At 42.3% G+C, this 16,708-nt stretch overlaps 1 protein-coding gene and 1 pseudogene across 8 annotated transcripts in view; one reads left to right on the top strand and one right to left on the bottom strand.

Moving 5' to 3' along the window:
* Positions 1 to 16,708, top strand: part of NEK4 (NIMA related kinase 4) — a 71,240-nt gene that overhangs the window by 13,019 nt on the left and 41,513 nt on the right. For 7 of the 8 annotated variants that reach the window (XM_050778469.1, XM_050778468.1, XM_050778467.1 and 4 more), the window contains 6 exons: positions 5,513 to 5,917; positions 9,306 to 9,476; positions 9,998 to 10,147; positions 11,842 to 11,908; positions 12,676 to 12,785; positions 14,627 to 14,715. In XM_050778469.1, the coding sequence (XP_050634426.1) occupies positions 5,513 to 5,917; positions 9,306 to 9,476; positions 9,998 to 10,147; positions 11,842 to 11,908; positions 12,676 to 12,785; positions 14,627 to 14,715 (992 nt within the window). The remainder of the gene's footprint in view (positions 1 to 5,512; positions 5,918 to 9,305; positions 9,477 to 9,997; positions 10,148 to 11,841; positions 11,909 to 12,675; positions 12,786 to 14,626; positions 14,716 to 16,708) is intronic. The other variant, XM_050778465.1, reaches the window with a different exon arrangement.
* Positions 3,133 to 4,319, bottom strand: LOC126947621 (AKT-interacting protein-like; annotated as a pseudogene).

Here is a 16,708-nt window from a genome sequence, read left to right as displayed (position 1 = left end):
TCGCCCAGGCTAGAGTGCAGTGGCATGATCTCGGCTCACTGCAACCTCCACCTCCCTGGTTCAAGCAATTCCCCTGCCTCAGCCTCCCGAATAGCTGGGATTACAGGTGCATGCCACGACATCTAGCTAATTTTTTTGTGTTATTAGTAGAGACAGGGTTTCAACATGTTGGCCAGACTGGTCTCGAACTCCTGACCTCAGGCAATCCACCTGCCTCGGCCTCCCAAAGTGCTGAGATTACAGGTGTGAGCCACTGTGCCTGGCCCACCATTCTACTTTCTATCTCCATGGTTTTGACTAGTATAAGTACCTTAGATAAGGGGATCATGCAGTATTTGTCTTTCATGACTGCCTTGTTTCGTTTCACATAATATCCTCAAGGTTCATCCATGTTGTGACATATGTCAGAATTTCCTTCCTTTTTAATGCTGAATAATATTATGTTGTATGTGTCCCACATTTTGTTTATCTGGTTCATCTGCAGATGTACATTTGTGTTGTTTCCACCTTTTTGCTATTGTGAATAATGCTGCTATGAACATGGGTGTACACCTATCTCTTTGAGACCCTGATTTCTTTTTTCTTTTTTTCTGAGACGGAGTCTCACTGTTACCCAGGTTGGAGTGCAATGGCACAATCTTGGCTCACTGTAACTTCCACCTCCTGGGTTCAAGCGATTCTCCTGCCTCGGCCTCCCAAGTAGCTGGGATTACGGGCATGTGCCACCATGCCCAGCTAATTTTTGTATTTTTAGTAGAGATGGGATTTCACCATGTTGGCCAGGCTGGTCTCAAACTCCTGACCTCAAGTGATCCACCCGCCTTAGCCTCCCAAAGTGCTGGAATTACAGATGTGAGCCACTGCTCCCAGCCAAGACCCTGATTTCTGTTTTTTTGGGTATATAACCAGAAGTGGAACTGCTGACCACATGGTAATTCTATTTTTAACTTTTTGAGGACCTGTAGTACTGTTTTCCACAACTTCTGTATCATTTTACATTCCTATCAGCAGTACACAAAGGTTCCAGTTTCTCTACATGCTCACCAGTACTTGTTATTTTCTGGGATTTGTTAGTAATAGCCATCCTAATGGGCATGAGATGGTATCTCATTGTAGTTTTGATTTGCATTTCCCTAGTGATTAGTTATATTGAGCATTTTTTGTGTGCTTCTTGGCCATTTGCATATCTTTTTGGGAGGAATGTCTATTCAAGTCCTTTGCCCATTTTTGAGTTGGGTCGTTCATTTTTTGCTGTTGAATTTTTTAGGAGTTCTCCATATATTCAAGATGTCAATCCCTTATCACATACATGATTTGCAAATATTTTCTCTCGTTTTGTGGGTTACCTTTTTACTCTGTTGATAGTGTTTTTTGATGCACAAAATTTTTAATTTTTGTGAAATCCAGTATGTCTTTTTCTTGTGTTGCCTGTGCCTTTGGTGTCCTATCCAGAAAATCATTGCCAAATCCAATGTTGTGAAGCCTTTGCCTTATGTCTTCTTCTGAGAGTTTTATAGTTTTAGGTCTTACATTTAGGTTTTTTGTTCATTTTGAGTTAATTTTTTATATGGTATTAGGTAAAGGTCTGACTTCATTCTTCTGTATATGGGTATTTAGCTTTTTCAGCACTATTTGTTGAAAAAACTGTCCTTTCCTCATTAAATGATCATGGCACCTTTGTCAAAAATCATTTGCCCACACATGTGAAGGTTTATTTCTGGGTTCCCCATTCTGTTCCATTGGTTTCTATGTATAATGTCCGTTTTTATACGAATACTACACTGTTTTGATAATGTAGTTTTGTGGTATGTTTTAAAATCGTGAGGCATGAGTCCTCCATCTCTATTCTTCTTTTTCAAGATTGTTTTGGCTATTTGGGAGCCCTTGAGATTCCATTGAATTTTAGGATGGATTTTTCTGTTTTTCCAAAGAATGTCATTGGGATTTTGATAAGGATTAGATTGAATCTATAGATTGCTCTGGGTAGTATTAATATATTAACAATATTAAGCTCTTCTCAAGGAGATGCCCAATTGTAAAAAGAGAAAAAAAGAACGAACAATGTTAACAGTCTTCCAATCCATGAGCATGGGATGTGTTTCCATTTATTTATGTCTTCTTTACATTTCTTTCAACACCATTTTGTAGATTTCACTATGTGAGTCTTCTTTCACCTTTTGGTTAATTCCTAATTATTTTTTTATTTTTGATACTGTTGTAAATTGAATTGTTTTTGTAATTTGCTTCTCAGACTGTCTATGGTTAGTATATAGAAATGCAACTGTTTTTTGTATGTTGACTTTGCCTCTTGCTACCTTGCTCAGTTCATTTATTAGTTCTAACAGTTTCTGCGTGTGGAATCTTTAGGGTTTCCTACACACAAGATTATATCATCTGCAAAAGGAGATAATTTTACTTCTTCTTTTCTAATTTTGATGCCTTATTTTTTTCCTTGCCTAATTGCTCTGACTAGAACTTCTAGTACTATATTGACTAGAAGAGGTGAAAACAGGTATTCTTGCCTTGTTCCTGATCTTAGAGGAAAAGCTTTCAGTCTTTTACCATTAAATGTGATGTTTACTGTGGGTGTTTCATATGTGACTTTTATTATGTTATGAATTTTTTTTTCTATTCCTAGTTTGTTGAATTTTTTTTTAATCATGAAAAGGTGTTTTTTTTTTTCCACAGCCCTGAAAATCATCACATAAGGGTGTTGATCATGTGTTTTTTTTCCTTCATTTTGTTAATGTGGTCTAATACTACATATGAAGCATATAATTCATTGTCCTTAATTACATTCACAGTATCATGCAACCATCATCACTATCTTCCAAAACGTTTCCATCATTTCAAACAGAAACTTTGTACCCATTGAGCAATAATTTTCTATTCCCTCTATCCTCAGGCCCTGGTAAGCTCTCATCTACTTTTTGTCTTTTTGGATTTGCCTGTTCTAGATATATTATATAAGTGGAATCATACAATATTTGTCTTTCTGTTTCTGGCTTCTTTCTTTCATTTTTTTTCATTGTTAACACGGTTTTGTTTTTCAGGCTGTCCATTGCCATTGGTCAGCTTGAACTAGTCCAGAGTCCAGCAGGAAAGTGCATAGTGTACCAGATTCACCATCTCTTAAGTTGCTACTGTTTTCTCTTCTTTACTGAAAGATTGTACTGAGCCAGTCTTTATCTATGACAGGCCGGCGACACGAACACTTATTGTGCTGTTCTTCAGGCTTTTCTGAGTCAGCATCTTTTCTTTGGCTTCATCATGTACAGAAGGATTCCATGGAGAAAAGCTAATTGCATGAGTCTTCTATTTTAGATTGGTCAGACAAATGAGTAATGCATACCTTAACACTGTCAACCACTTTACTCTTAAAAAGCTGAACATCTTTCTCATACAGTATTGCAGCCTCTGGGTTTAGGGGGCTTTTTTATCAATCTTGTAGAAAACTCTCCCTGCATATTGTTAGTACTTGCCAAATTTGATTATGATTCCACCTCCATTTTCCAAATGCTCTCTTCACATCCAGTTCATCTGAGGTGGCATCACCTAGTAGGTGAAAGATGGGAATACCGAATATCAAGCATGGATAGTCACCATCTGTATAGTAATCAGGGATGGATGTAAACTGCAAACTTAAATACACCATCTTTTTTTTTTTTTTTTTTTTTTTTTGAGACAGAGTCTCACTCTGTTGCCCAGGCTAGAGTGTGGTGGTGCGATCTTGGCTTATGGCAAACTGCCTCCTGGGTTCAAGTGATCTCCTGCCTCAGCCTCCTGAGTAGCTGGGATTACAGGCACGTGGCACCACACCAGCAAATTGTTATATTTTTGGTTAGAGATGGGTTTCACCATGTTGGCCAGGCTGGTCTCGAACTCTAACCTCAAGTGCTCCACCCACCTCAGACTCTCAAAGTGCTGGGATTATAGGTGTGAGCCACCACGCCTGCCTAAATATGCCATCTTGATAAAGTCTATGCTCTATGATTATTAGTCCAAACCACTTTAATACAGAGGGATAAGATGGCTGCACATAGACACCTAATAACATCTGCTCCACAACCAAGGTAAATTCTGCAAGAAGAGAGTATTTCAGGTGGACGAGTCTATAGGAAGCATGCATGCCATTTATTGACTCTACTGCTGGGGCAGAAGGTGTAGGCTTAGTTATGGGCAAAGCATTTTTGGGAATAGAAGGCAGCTGTTTCTTTGGCATAGTTCATGGAAGACTGATTTTCACATCCCCTGCCAATGTTTTCAGCTTCAGATCATTTCCATATAGAGCTTGTAGACATGCTCCCGAAAGAGTTCATAATGTGTGCTCCAAACAAAGAAATTCAGTATTATGTCATCAGACTCTTCTGTCCTCAGCATTCAATTTACCAGCCTTCCGGGCATTGTGCCTCACCTCTGCACCTTCAATGTAGAGTTCCCAGCTGCCCATCACCTTTGCGGCCCAGCAGCATCTCTGGCCACAGTGCCATTCCTGCCCCTGCTTGCTCCCTGCCCTGTCCTGGCTTATTTCTTTTCTTTTCTGAGACAGGACCTCACTGTGTCAACTAGGCTGGAGCGCAGTGGTGTGATCACGGCTCACTGCAGCCTTGACCTCCCGGCTCAAGCAGTCCTCCCACTCAGGCTTCCAAGTAGCTGGGACTACAGGCACTTGCCACCATGCCTAGCTAATTTTTTGGTATTTTTTTTTTATAGAAATGGGGTTTCGCCATGTTGCCTAGGCTGGTCTCAAACTCCTGAGCTCAAGTGATCCTCCTGCCTCTGCCTCCCAAAGTACTGGGATGATAGGCGTGAGCTACCACACCTGGCCTGGCTTATTTTACTTAGCATGTTTTCAAGGGTCATTCATGTTTTAGCATGTATCAGAACTTCATTCCTTTTTATGGATTAGAAATAGTCCATTGTATGTATTTGCCTTTTTTGTTGTTGTTGAGACAGCGTTTCACTCCTGTTGCCCAGGCTGGAGTGCAATGGCGGGCTCTCGGCTCACTACAACCTCCACTTCCTAGGCTCAAGCAATCCTTCTGCATCAGCCTCCCAAGTAACCGGGACTACAGACATGCACCACCACACCTGGCTAATTTTTGTATTTTTAGTAGAGATGGGATTTTACCATGTTGCCCAGGCTGGTCTCGAGCTCCTGGCCTCCAGTGATTTACCTGCTTCGGCATCCCAAACTTCTGGGATTACAGGCGTGAGCCACCGTGCCCGGCAGTATTTACCACATTTTGTTTATCCCTTCATCTGCTGATGGACTTTTGGGTTGTTTCCGCCTTTTGGCTATTTTGAATAAAGCTACTATAAACATTGGTGTACAAATATTTACTTGAGTCCCTGCTTTCAGTTCCTTAGATTATATACTTATGAGTGGAATTGCTGGGTCATATGGTAATTCCATGTTTAACTTTTTGAGGAACCTCTTGTTGCATTTTGAGTTGATTTGGTATAAGATATGAGGAGTGCTATAATAATTTCCAAACATGTTTTCATTCAGGATGAAGGCAAATGTTTGTCCCAGGAGAAACCCAGGGCCTCTGGTCCCTTGAAGTCACCTGCCAGTCTGAAAGCCCATACCTGCAAACAGGACTTTAGCAATACCACAGAACTAGCCACAATCAGTAAGGTAAATATTGACATCTTACCTGCAAAAGGGAGGGATTCAGTGAGTGATGACTTCGTTCAGGAGAATCAGCCAAGACACTTGGATGCCTCTAATGAGTTAGGAGGTATATGCAGTATTTCTCAAGTGAAAGAGGAGATGCTTCAGAACAACAGTAAATCCAGTGCCCAGCCTGAAAACCTGATTCCCACATGGTCCTCTGACATTGTTGCTGGGGAAAAAAATGAACCAGTGAAGCCTCTGCAGCCCCTAATCAAAGAACAAAAGCCAAAGGACCAGGTGAGTGATATGCACACATGAGATATTGGTTTTGGAGAGAAGACTGAAAGTGCAGTTACAAATGTGTGGGTTCTCTTGTCATTTTAGGAAAATCAGTAATTCTATGTATCAGTTTAAACATAGAAGAATATTTGCATCAAACCAAAAAGAAACCCAGTACCCTGTAACAGTCACAGCAACCTGTGCCTCCTGGGTTCAAGTGATTCTCCAGCCTCAGCCTCCTGAATAGCTGGGATTACAAGCATGTGCCGCCAGGTCCAGCTAATTTTTGTAGTTTTTCTAGCAGAGATGGGGTTTTACCATGTTGGTCAGGCTGGTCACAAACTTTGACCTCAAGCCTGCCTCGGCCTCCCAAAGTGCTGGGATTATGGGTGTGAGCCACCATGCCCAGCCTTAAGCATCTTTTTATATACTTTGGCCAGTATTTCTCCTTTGGAGAAATAAACTACTTGAATTCTTTGCCAATTTTAAAATTGGTTTATCATTTTATTATTGAATTCTGAGAGTTCTTTATTCTAGATACCAGTTCCTTATTAGATACAGCATTTGAAAATATTGTCTCCCGGCCAGGAATGGTGGCTCACACCTGTAATCCCAGCACTGTGGGAGGCTGAGGCAGGAGGTCAGGAGTTCAAGACCAGCCTGGCCAACATAGTGAAACCCTGTTTCTACTAAAAATACAAAAATTAGCCGGGCGTGGTGGCGCACGCCTGTAATTCCAGCTACTCAGGAGGCTGAGGCAGGAGAATCGCTTGAACCTGAGAGGCAGAGGTTGCAGTGAGCTGAGATTGCCCCAGTGCACTCCAGCCTGGGCAACAGAGCAAGACTCCATCTCAAAAAAACAAAAAAAAGAAAATATTGTCTCCCATCCTCCCCTCCCCTCCCCTCCCCTCTTCCTCTTCTGCAGGTCCTTGCTCTGTTGCTGAGGCTGGAGTGCAGTGATGTGATCTCAGCTCACTGCAGCCTCGGTGTCCTAGGCTCAAGTGATCCTCCAACCTTAGCCTCCCGAGTAGCTGGGACTACAGGCATACACCAGCATGCCTGGCTAATTTTTTCTATTTTTTGTAGAGACAGGGTCTCCCTATGTTGTCTAGGCTGGTCTCAAACTCCTGACTGGGCTCAAATCATCCTCACACCTTGGCCTCCCAAAGTGCTGTGATTACGGGTGTGAGCCACTGCGCCTGGCTGAGCATCTAATTAATATGCATCAGACATAGTCCTAAGTACTTTTAGTGTATTCTCTCAGCTAATCCTCAAATAGTAATACAATATGGCTGTGGGTATTAGATCCATTTTTAAATGATGAAACTGGGCTCAGGACAATTAAGTTTCTCACATAAGACTCCATCTAATGCCAAGCTCAATGGTCTTTTTATTGTACTTTTTAGGGTACATCCAAATAACTGATGTTTACTTGGGAAATAAATTTTTATTAAATTGGAATTCATTTAAAACATTTGTTCATTTTCAGAATGGAAAACTTATGAAAAGTTATGAGGAGATTTTTAAAAATAATTGAATCAAACCAGTAGTTTTAGATTAACCACAATTTAAGTGATGTAATTAAAACAATTATTTTTATTTGGAGGAAGAGAAAAAAATCAGAACATTTTGATAACTGATGTCGGCATTTTGTCTTTGCCTGTCAGCATTGCAAATAAACATTCATTTTGAGAAAGACAACTCCTCATTATCTTTTTAATTTATTAAAAGATTTTGGCCAGGCGCAGTGGTTCACACCTGTAATCCCAGCACTTTGGGAGGCTGAGGCGGGCGGATCACGAGGGCAGAAGATTGAGACCATCCTGGCTAACATGGTGAAACCCTGTCTCTACTAAAAATACAAAAAAAAATTAGCTGGGCATGGTGGTGGGCGCCTGTAGTCCCAGGTACTCAGGAGACGGAGGCAGGAGAATGGTGTGAACCCAGGAGGCGGAGATTGCAGTGAGCCGAGATCATGCCATTACACTCCAGCCTGGGCAACAGAGCGAGACACTGTCTCAAAACATTACATAAATAAATAAATAAATATATATATATATATATTTTTTGAGACACTCTTGCTGTGTCACCCAGGCTAGAGTACAGTGGTATGATCACGGCTCATGGTAGCCTTGACCTCCTGGACTCATGCAATCCTCTCACCTCAGCCTCCTGGGTAGCTGTGACTACCTGGCATATCACCACATCTGACTTTTTTTTTTTTTTTTTTTAATGGAGATGGAGGTCTCTCTGTGTTGCTCAGGCTGGTCTTGAACTCCTGGCCTCAAGTGGTCTTCCTGACTTGGCTTCCCAGAGTGTCGGGATTATAGGTGTGAGCTACCACACTCAGCTTCTTCTCATTTTCATTGTGTTTAAAAGTAGGCATGGGCCAGGCGCGGTGGCTCAAGCCTGTAATCCCAGCGCTTTGGGAGGCTGAGACGGGCGGATCACAAGGTCAGGAGACCATCCTGGCTAACCCGGTAAAACCCCGTCTCTACTAAAAAATATTAAAAAAAAACTAACCGGGCGAGGTGGCGGGCGCCTGTAGTCCCAGCTACTCGGGAGGCTGAGGCAGGAGAATGGCGTGAACCCGGGAGGTGGAGCTTGCAGTGAGCCGAGATTGCGCCACTGCACTCCAGCCTGGGCGACAGAGTGAGACTCCATCTCAAAAAAAAAAAAAAAAAAAAAAGTAGGCATGGAGAGTTTGACCATTTGGATGTTCAAAAGACTATTCATTATTTTGAGTTTTTGTGTGCGTTTGCTTCCTTTTATAATTATTATTTTTTAACTGTTGCATTATGATTTAATTTTATTGCACAAAAATTTGAAATTGTAACTGCTTTTGTTTTCTTTTTCTTTTCTTTTTTTTTGAGATGGAGTCTTATTCTGTCGCCCAGGCTGAAGTGCAATGGCGCGATCTTGGCTCACTGCAACCTCCCCCCGCCAGGTTCAAGCAGTTCTCCTGCCTCAGCCTCCTGAGTAGCTGGGATTACAGGTGCCCACCACCATGCCCGGCTACTTTTTGTATTTTTAGTAGAGATGGGGTTTCACCATGTTGGCCAGGCTGATCTTGAACTCTTGACCTCATGATCCGCCCACCTCAGCCTCCCAAAGTGCTGGGATTACAGGCGTGAGCCACCATGCCTGGCCCACTTCTTTTGTTTTCTAAGAGGAAGTTTATGTATACCTCTGTATTCAATTCTGCATTGTTATATTTGGACCATATTGTGAACTTTACATTGTGATGGGTCAATTTACAACTTCCAGGTAACACTTTAAATTGCAATATGGAAACAGTTTTTTGAGGAAAGTTTTCATGCTAAAGACAAAAACCACTTTTTATGGGCAGCTTACTTTAGTACCAGGTTGCTGCTATACTTTAAAATGTCATTTTATTATTTTTAAGGATCAAGTTACTGGTGAATGTACTATAGAAAAACAGGGCAGAATCCACCCAGATTTACAGCCACACAACTCTGGGTCTGAACCTTCTCTGTCTCGACAGCGACGGCAGAAGAAGAGAGAACAGACTGAGCACAGAGGGGAAAAGAGACAGGTTGGCAGAGATCTCTTTGCTGTAAGTCATTTTGCTTTGGTTTGGGAGGTGGACTTTGGGAAGCTCAGTTTCTCTTTAGAGCAATTAACAATTGCCAAAAGGCACATAAGAAATGCAAGGAACATATACAGAAGGGTGACAATGGCAAGATGCTAAATACTAGTTTTCAAATATCAGTGAGTTGGAAGAGAGTAAGGATTTTATCTTCTCCAGCAAAGATGGACAGATCATTTTGAAAGTTAAATGAATAGGCTAATGAGGGTAAACCTTTGACCCCATCTGCATTGTACTGATGAACAGTTCTTTCTTCAGCTTCTCCACAGAATCATGTTGACATCTCATTTCTTGAAATGACTTCAACAGGTATCCTCTCCATAAGCTTCTTAGATGATTGACTTTTGGCAGAGTCTTTTAAAAAAAAATGCAATGTTTTGAAGGTTTTAAGAGCAAACCACTGACACATACATAGGGAACCTGCTGATAGGGGAACATTGGAAGGGGCTGTATATGAAACTGTTAATCTTCTTTTTTAATTATTTAAGTTCCAAGAGTCGCCTCCTCGAGTTTTGCCTTCTCATCCCATTGTTGGGAAAGTGGATATCACATCAATACAAAAAGAGGCTGAAAACCAGTGTAGAGTGGTCACTGGGTCTGTGAGCAGTTCAAGGAGCAGTGCGATGTCATCATCAAAGGTTTGTGGGAACATATGTTGGATTTTTAAAAACCTTATAGTCAGGTGTGGTGGCTCATGCATGTAATCCGAGTACTTTGGGAGGCTGAAGCAAGAGGATCAATTGAGCCCAGGAGTTCAAGACTGGCCTGGGCAATATAGTGAGACCTTGTCTCTACAAAAAATTTAAAAATTAGTAAAATGTGGTGGCACGTGCCTATAGTCCCAGCTACTATGAGGCCGAGGTGGGAGGATGGCTTGAACCCAAAAGGCAGAGGTTAAGGTGAGCCGAGATCATGCCACTGTACTTCAGCCTGGTACAGCACTGTACAGAGCGAGAAGCTGTCTCAAAGCAAAAACCCTCCAAAACCTTCTTATTGGTTGTAAAATCTTGTGTATATTATGAAGTTTTGTATTAAAACATCTTAGCTCTGCTTCTTGCCAAACACTGGAAGGGACAGATGGGACAGATGTGATCTCGGCAGAATCTTTTTTTTTTTGAGATGGAGTCTCACTCTGTTGCCCAGGCTGGAGTGCAGTGGCATGATCTTGGCTCACTGCAACCTCTGCCTCCTGGGTTCAAGCAATTCTCCTGCCTCCACCTCCCCAGTAGCTGGAACTACAGGTGCCAGCCACCACGCTTGTCTAATTTTTGTATTTTATTAGAGATGGGGTTTTCCCATGTTGGCCAGGCTTGTCTCAAACTCCTGACCTCAGATGATCCACCTGCCCCAGCCTCCCAAAGTGCTAGGATTACAGGTGTGAGCCACTGCACCCAGCCTCAGCAGAATCTTTGATTGAAATGGACAGATTCTGTGGTTTCAGAGATGGTCACTTCCAGTGAATTAAAGAAACCAAGTAGGCTGGGCAAGGTGGCTCACGCCTGTAATCCCAGCACTTTGGGAGGCCAAGGCAGGCGGATCACGAGGTCAGGAGATGGAGACCATCCTAGCTAACACGGTGAAACCCCGTCTCTACTAAAAAATACAAAAAATTAGCCAGGCGTGGTGGTGGGCGCCTGTAGTCCCAGCTGCTCGGGAGGCTGAGGCAGGAGAATGGCATGAACCCGGGAGGCAGAGCTTGCAGTGAGCTGAGATCGGGCCACACTGCATTCCAGCCTGGGCTACAGAGCAAGACTCCATCTCAAAAAAAAAAAAAAAAAAAAAACAGAAACCAAGTAGATTCTGAATATGGCAAATGTGAAAGTCCCCATTTGCCCTTCTAAAAATGAGCACCTCCCAGAAACGAGGGCTGTGATCATTTCTCACTAGTAGCTATAACCCTGCTGTGGGCTGGTTTCCAGTGGACACTCCTGTAAGTCCAGTGCAAGACCTTTTTTTTTTTTGGTCTTGCTCTGTCACCCAGGCTGGAGTACAATGGCGCGATCTCAGCTCACTGCAACCACCGCCTCCCAGATTCAAGCAATTCTCCTGCATCAGCCTCCCGAGTAGCTGGGATTATAGGCATGCGCCACCATGCTCGGCTAATTTTTGTATTTTTGGTAGAGATGGGGTTTCACCATGTTGGTCGGTCTGGCCTCGAACTCCTGACCCCGTGATCTGCCCACCTCAGCCTCCCAGAGTGTTGGGATTACAAGTGTGAGCCACCGCATCCAGCTGAGACCTTTTTCTTAATGCTGGATGATACATTATGGATTGTAGGTGTTATAAGAATAGCAAGTAGGAATGGAAGTGACTCTGTGACTTTCTTTTAAAGGATCGACCATTATCAGCCAGAGAGAGGAGGCGACTAAAGCAGTCACAGGAAGAAATGTCCTCTTCAGGTAAAGTTGACTTATTTTCTTCATCTAATTGGCAGTTAGAGGTATGGTCCGTGGACAGAAGCACTGGTTCTGACTATGAGAGGTTGAAACTTTCCAGCAGCAGTAAAACATGTAGGAAATTGATTTGGAAAAGATTTTGAAATTTCTTAGTCAAGCCTTTTAAGAAATCATCATAGGGTGTTGAATCTGGTTCAAATATCAGAGGAAGGGGATATTAAAGAAATAACGAGGGCTTTGAGTGGCAGTAACTCTTGGGAGGTTTCAGACCAGAAATCAAGTGAATGTTTAACTTTTTTCCATGTCCAGTGTCCACTGGTCAGTGAGTTGCTCTCATCTTAGGAACAGAGGGAGGTTGCTGGGGGAGTGGTGCTGCCCTAGGCTGAGGGCTATCATTTTTTTTATTATTTTTTAAAGATAGTACTAGCAGTTTCCATTTATTGAATGCTGACCATGTCTTAGGCATTATGGTAAACATATTAAGGGTAAAAATATTTACAGTAATTGCCAAAATATGCATTATTATCGCCATTTTGCAGCTGAGGAAACAGAGGCTCTGAGGAGTTAAGTAACTTGCCCAAGGTCACAGAACTGGTGGACCCAGAGCTAAGATTTCAACTGAAGTGTCAGACACCAGAATAATGATAAATATGCTGTTTGAGTTACTTTTGGGCCAGCTCTTGCTGGGGTACATTCCATACCAAATACAAAGCCCTCTTCAATTGGGGCAGCCCACCACAAACAACTACTGGGGATGTTTGCTTTTTCAGGCCCTTCAGTGAGGAAAGCTTCTCTGAGTGTAGCAGGGCAAGGAAAACCCCAGGAGGAAGACCAGCCCATGCCCGCCCGACGGCTCTCCTCTGACTGCAGTGTCACTCAGGTGCATTATGTACTCCTAAGAGAGAAGAAGGTGGACAGTCTACTTCTGGCAGGCCTAATGCAGTAAACCTTTTAAATGTCAGCTCCATTTATTTTTGGGACAGGGCCAGCTTATTACATCTTTTCACTCTTGATAAAGAAAGGAACTGGTAAATAATAGTCAAAAGGATTATGTTTGACCCATTAAGGAAATAAAATTTTCAGGTACTCTTATAAACAATTGATAGCCTAATTGAAGATATTTCTTAGGTTGGTCTTTAAAACAGGACTTCCTGGCCTGATGCAGTGGCTCATGCTTATAATACTAGCACTTTGGGAGGCCAAGGTGAGAAGATTGCTTTAGCCCAGGAGTTTGAGATCAATCTGGGCGACATAGTTGGACCCTGTCTCTAAGAAAAAAAAAAATTACCTGGCAAGGTGGCGCACACTTGTAGTCCCAGCAACTCAGGGGGCTGAGGTGGAAGGATCACTTGAGCCCAGGAGGTCAAGGCTACAGTGAGTTGTGTTCATACCACTGTGCTTTAGCCTGGGTGACAGAGCAAGACCCTGTCTCAAAAATATAAATAAATAAGTAAACAGAACTTTCTAAGGACTTGCACTAGGCAACACTTTGCTCAGTCTGTTGTGATACCAACATACCCATCTGTGTTGCCAGATTCGAGTCTCACTTGCTAATCATTCTTCAATTTCTTATTTGTGTCAATGTAGTTTACCTTCTTGCCTGTAGATGATGTAGGGACACCGTCTTTTGGCTAAATGGGTAATTGCTAGGTTTCTAACCCATGTTCACCTCTCTGTATAATACTCTGGGAATTTTTCCTGCTCTTTGAAAGTAATGGATGTATTATTTCTTTAACTGTATCATTTAGTTATTTCACTAATAGAGGCTGCCTTCCATATCCCAGAGTTGTAAGGTCTATGTGTATTATTAGGTAATCCTTTAAAGCACTTTAACAGTCTCACATTAAGAGCAAGCTGAAGCTGGGCATGGTGGCTTGTGGCTGTTATCCCAGCTACTTGGGAGGCCAAGGAAGGAGGATTGCTTGAGCCCAGGAGTTTGTGGCCTGGGCAACATAGTGACACCCCTGTATCAAAAAACAAAAACAAAAACAAAAAAACAGGCAAGCTGAGGTTGCTTAGGTAATTTAAAATGCCAACATTCCTATAGAGCAAGCTCTCTGCTTAGGAGTTGATACGCCGGAACTAGCCATCCATTCTCCTCTGGAAATTTCTTCACAGCTGAGACTCTTGTAAAACTTCACCTTGGCCAGGCGCGGTGGCTCATGCCTGTAATCTCAGCACTTTGGGAGGCCGAGGTGGGCCGGATCATGAGGTCAGGAGTTCAAGACACCCTGGCCAACATGGTGAAACCCTGTCTCTACTAAAAATACAAAAATTAGCTGGGCATTGTGGCATGTGCCTGTAATCCCAGCTACTTGGGAGACTGAGGCAGGAACATTGCTTGAACCAGAGAGTCAGAAGTTGCTATGAGCCAAGATCGTGCCACTGCACTCTAGCCTGGCAACAGAGCAAGACTCTGTCTCAAAAAAAAAAACAAAAAACAAAACAAATAAAAACAAAAACAAACAAAACTTCACCTGATGTTATTCAGTTATTCTTGTGAACTTTATGAGTGAACTGGGATATCATGTGGGTAAAATCAGTTTTTGTGCTTTTTTTGGCCACAAATCATATGGTAACAATTTTTGTATTTGTTAGATTCTCCTGCTGTATTGCACCTAGGAACATATTGTGTCTAGTTGTTGCATCTAAGACTGGTTCAAGTATCACATTCTGGTTGTGTTGTCATGTAGAATTTTATGTCTTCCAAACATTTAATAGGAAAGGAAACTGATTCATTGTCTGTCTGAGGATGAGTTAAGTTCTTCTACAAGTTCAACTGATAAGTCAGATGGGGATTGCAGGGAAGGGTAAGTTCTTGTTTTTCTGTCTCCCTTTATAAACTATTTCTTTTTTAATGAATATTAAATGTACATTTTCAGTAGTATTCAGATCTCTAGTATTCCCACTGATAAAATTATAAATGGTTTGTGGCGTATGCTGGAGCTAAAAAGTCTCTTTTTTTTTTTGAGACGGAGTTTCGCTCTTGTTGCCCAGGCTGGAGTGCAGTGGCATGATCTCAGCTCACTGCAACCTCTGCCTCCTGGGTTCAAGCGATTCTTCTGCCTCAGCCTCCCTAGTAGCTGGGATTATAGGCATGTGCCACCACGTCTGGCTAATTTTGTATTTTTAGTAGAAACAGGGTTTCTCCATGTTGGTCAGGCTGGTCTCGACTTCTGACCTAAGGTGATCCGCCCGCCTTGGCCTCCCAAAGTGCTGAGATTACAGGTGTGAACTAATCTGGCCAAAAATGTGTCTTCTATGCACATGTCTGACTTTCTTTTCTTTTTTTTTTTTTTTTTGATGGAGTCTTGCTCTGTCACCCAGGCTGGAGTGCAGTGGCGCGATCTCGGCTCGCTGTAACCTCTGCCTCCCAGGTTCAAGCAATTCTCCTGCCTCAGCCTCCCGAGTAGCTGGGACTACGGGCGCGTACCACCACACCCTGCTAATATTTTGTATTTTTAGTAGAGATGGGGTTTCACCATATTAGCCAGGATGGTATCGATTTCCTGACCTTGTGATCCACCCGCCTCGGCCTCCCAAAGTGCTGGGATTACAGGCGTGAGCCACCACGCCTGGCCTGGCCATTATTTCTTCACATTTTTTTTTTTTTTTACTTCTTTCTGCCCTCTTAGAGATTCTAATTACATGTATATTAGACTCCTTAAATTTGTGCCACAGCTCACTGATGCTCTGTTTATTTTTATGTTTTTAAAAAATATTTTATTTTTTATTTTTATTTTTTTTTAAGACAGAGTCTTACTCTGTCGTCCAGACTGGAGTGCAGTGGCATGATTTCGGTTCACTACAACCTCTGCCTCCCGGGTTCAAGCGATTCTCCTGTATCAGCCCCCCGGCCCCCCCGGCCCCAAGTAGCTGGGATTACAGGCACGCGCCACCATGCCCGGCTACATTTTTGTATTTTTAGTAGAAACCGGGTTTCACCATATTGGCCAGGCTGGTCTTGAACTCCTGACCTCAGGTGATCCGCCTGCCTAGGCCTCCCAGAATGCTGGTATTACAGGCATGAGCCGCTGCACCTGGCCTATTTTTACTTTTTTTCTGTTTCACATTTCATAGATTCTATTGCTATGTCTTTGAGTTAATTAATCTTTTCTTCTGCAATGTCTAATCTGTTAATCCTATCCCGTGTATTTAATATATTGTATCTTTCATTTCTAGAAATTTGATTTGAGTCTTTTTTAAATATCTTTGTGTCTCCTTAACATGTTCATGTTTTCTTCTACCTTGGCCATATGGAATATATTTATACTACCCATTTTAATGTCCTCATTTATTCTATCGGTTGTGTCATATTTGGGTATGTTTCTATTAACTGATTTCTTTCTCTTCACAAATGCATGATATTTTCCTGCTTCTTTGCATATCTGGTTATTTTTGATGGGATGCTAGATACTGAATTTTACCTCATTGGAAGCTGGTATTTTGTGTTTAACTGTTCTTGAGCTTTGTACTTGAGTGTGGTTAAGTTACTTTGAAACAGGCAGAATTTATACACAGAATCTGGGGCTGTTTCTTTTAGACTGTCTCCAAGGTTCCTCTGTCACTTTCTAGTGACAGTGGTTGTTCTGAACTCTCCTTTCTGTAGGCCAGAAAGATTGTGAGTTCTCTTGTACTTTGATCTGCCCATGGCCTGCCCTCAGGCTAAAAGGTGTTGACTGTTCTCCCAGATCTGCCTGCAGATTTTGTTTATTCTGCATTGCCTTTACATTGTTGAGTTTTGTATTTTGTCTAGAGTTTGTAGTTGTTATTTGCGGAAGTGTCAGGTCAGCCTGTAGGAGC

Source organism: Macaca thibetana, chromosome 2 (assembly GCF_024542745.1).
Source record: "Macaca thibetana thibetana isolate TM-01 chromosome 2, ASM2454274v1, whole genome shotgun sequence".
Classification (NCBI taxonomy): domain Eukaryota; kingdom Metazoa; phylum Chordata; class Mammalia; order Primates; family Cercopithecidae; genus Macaca; species Macaca thibetana.
The sequence above is the reverse complement of the archived record's forward strand: the minus strand, read 5'-3'. Positions and strand labels throughout refer to the sequence as shown.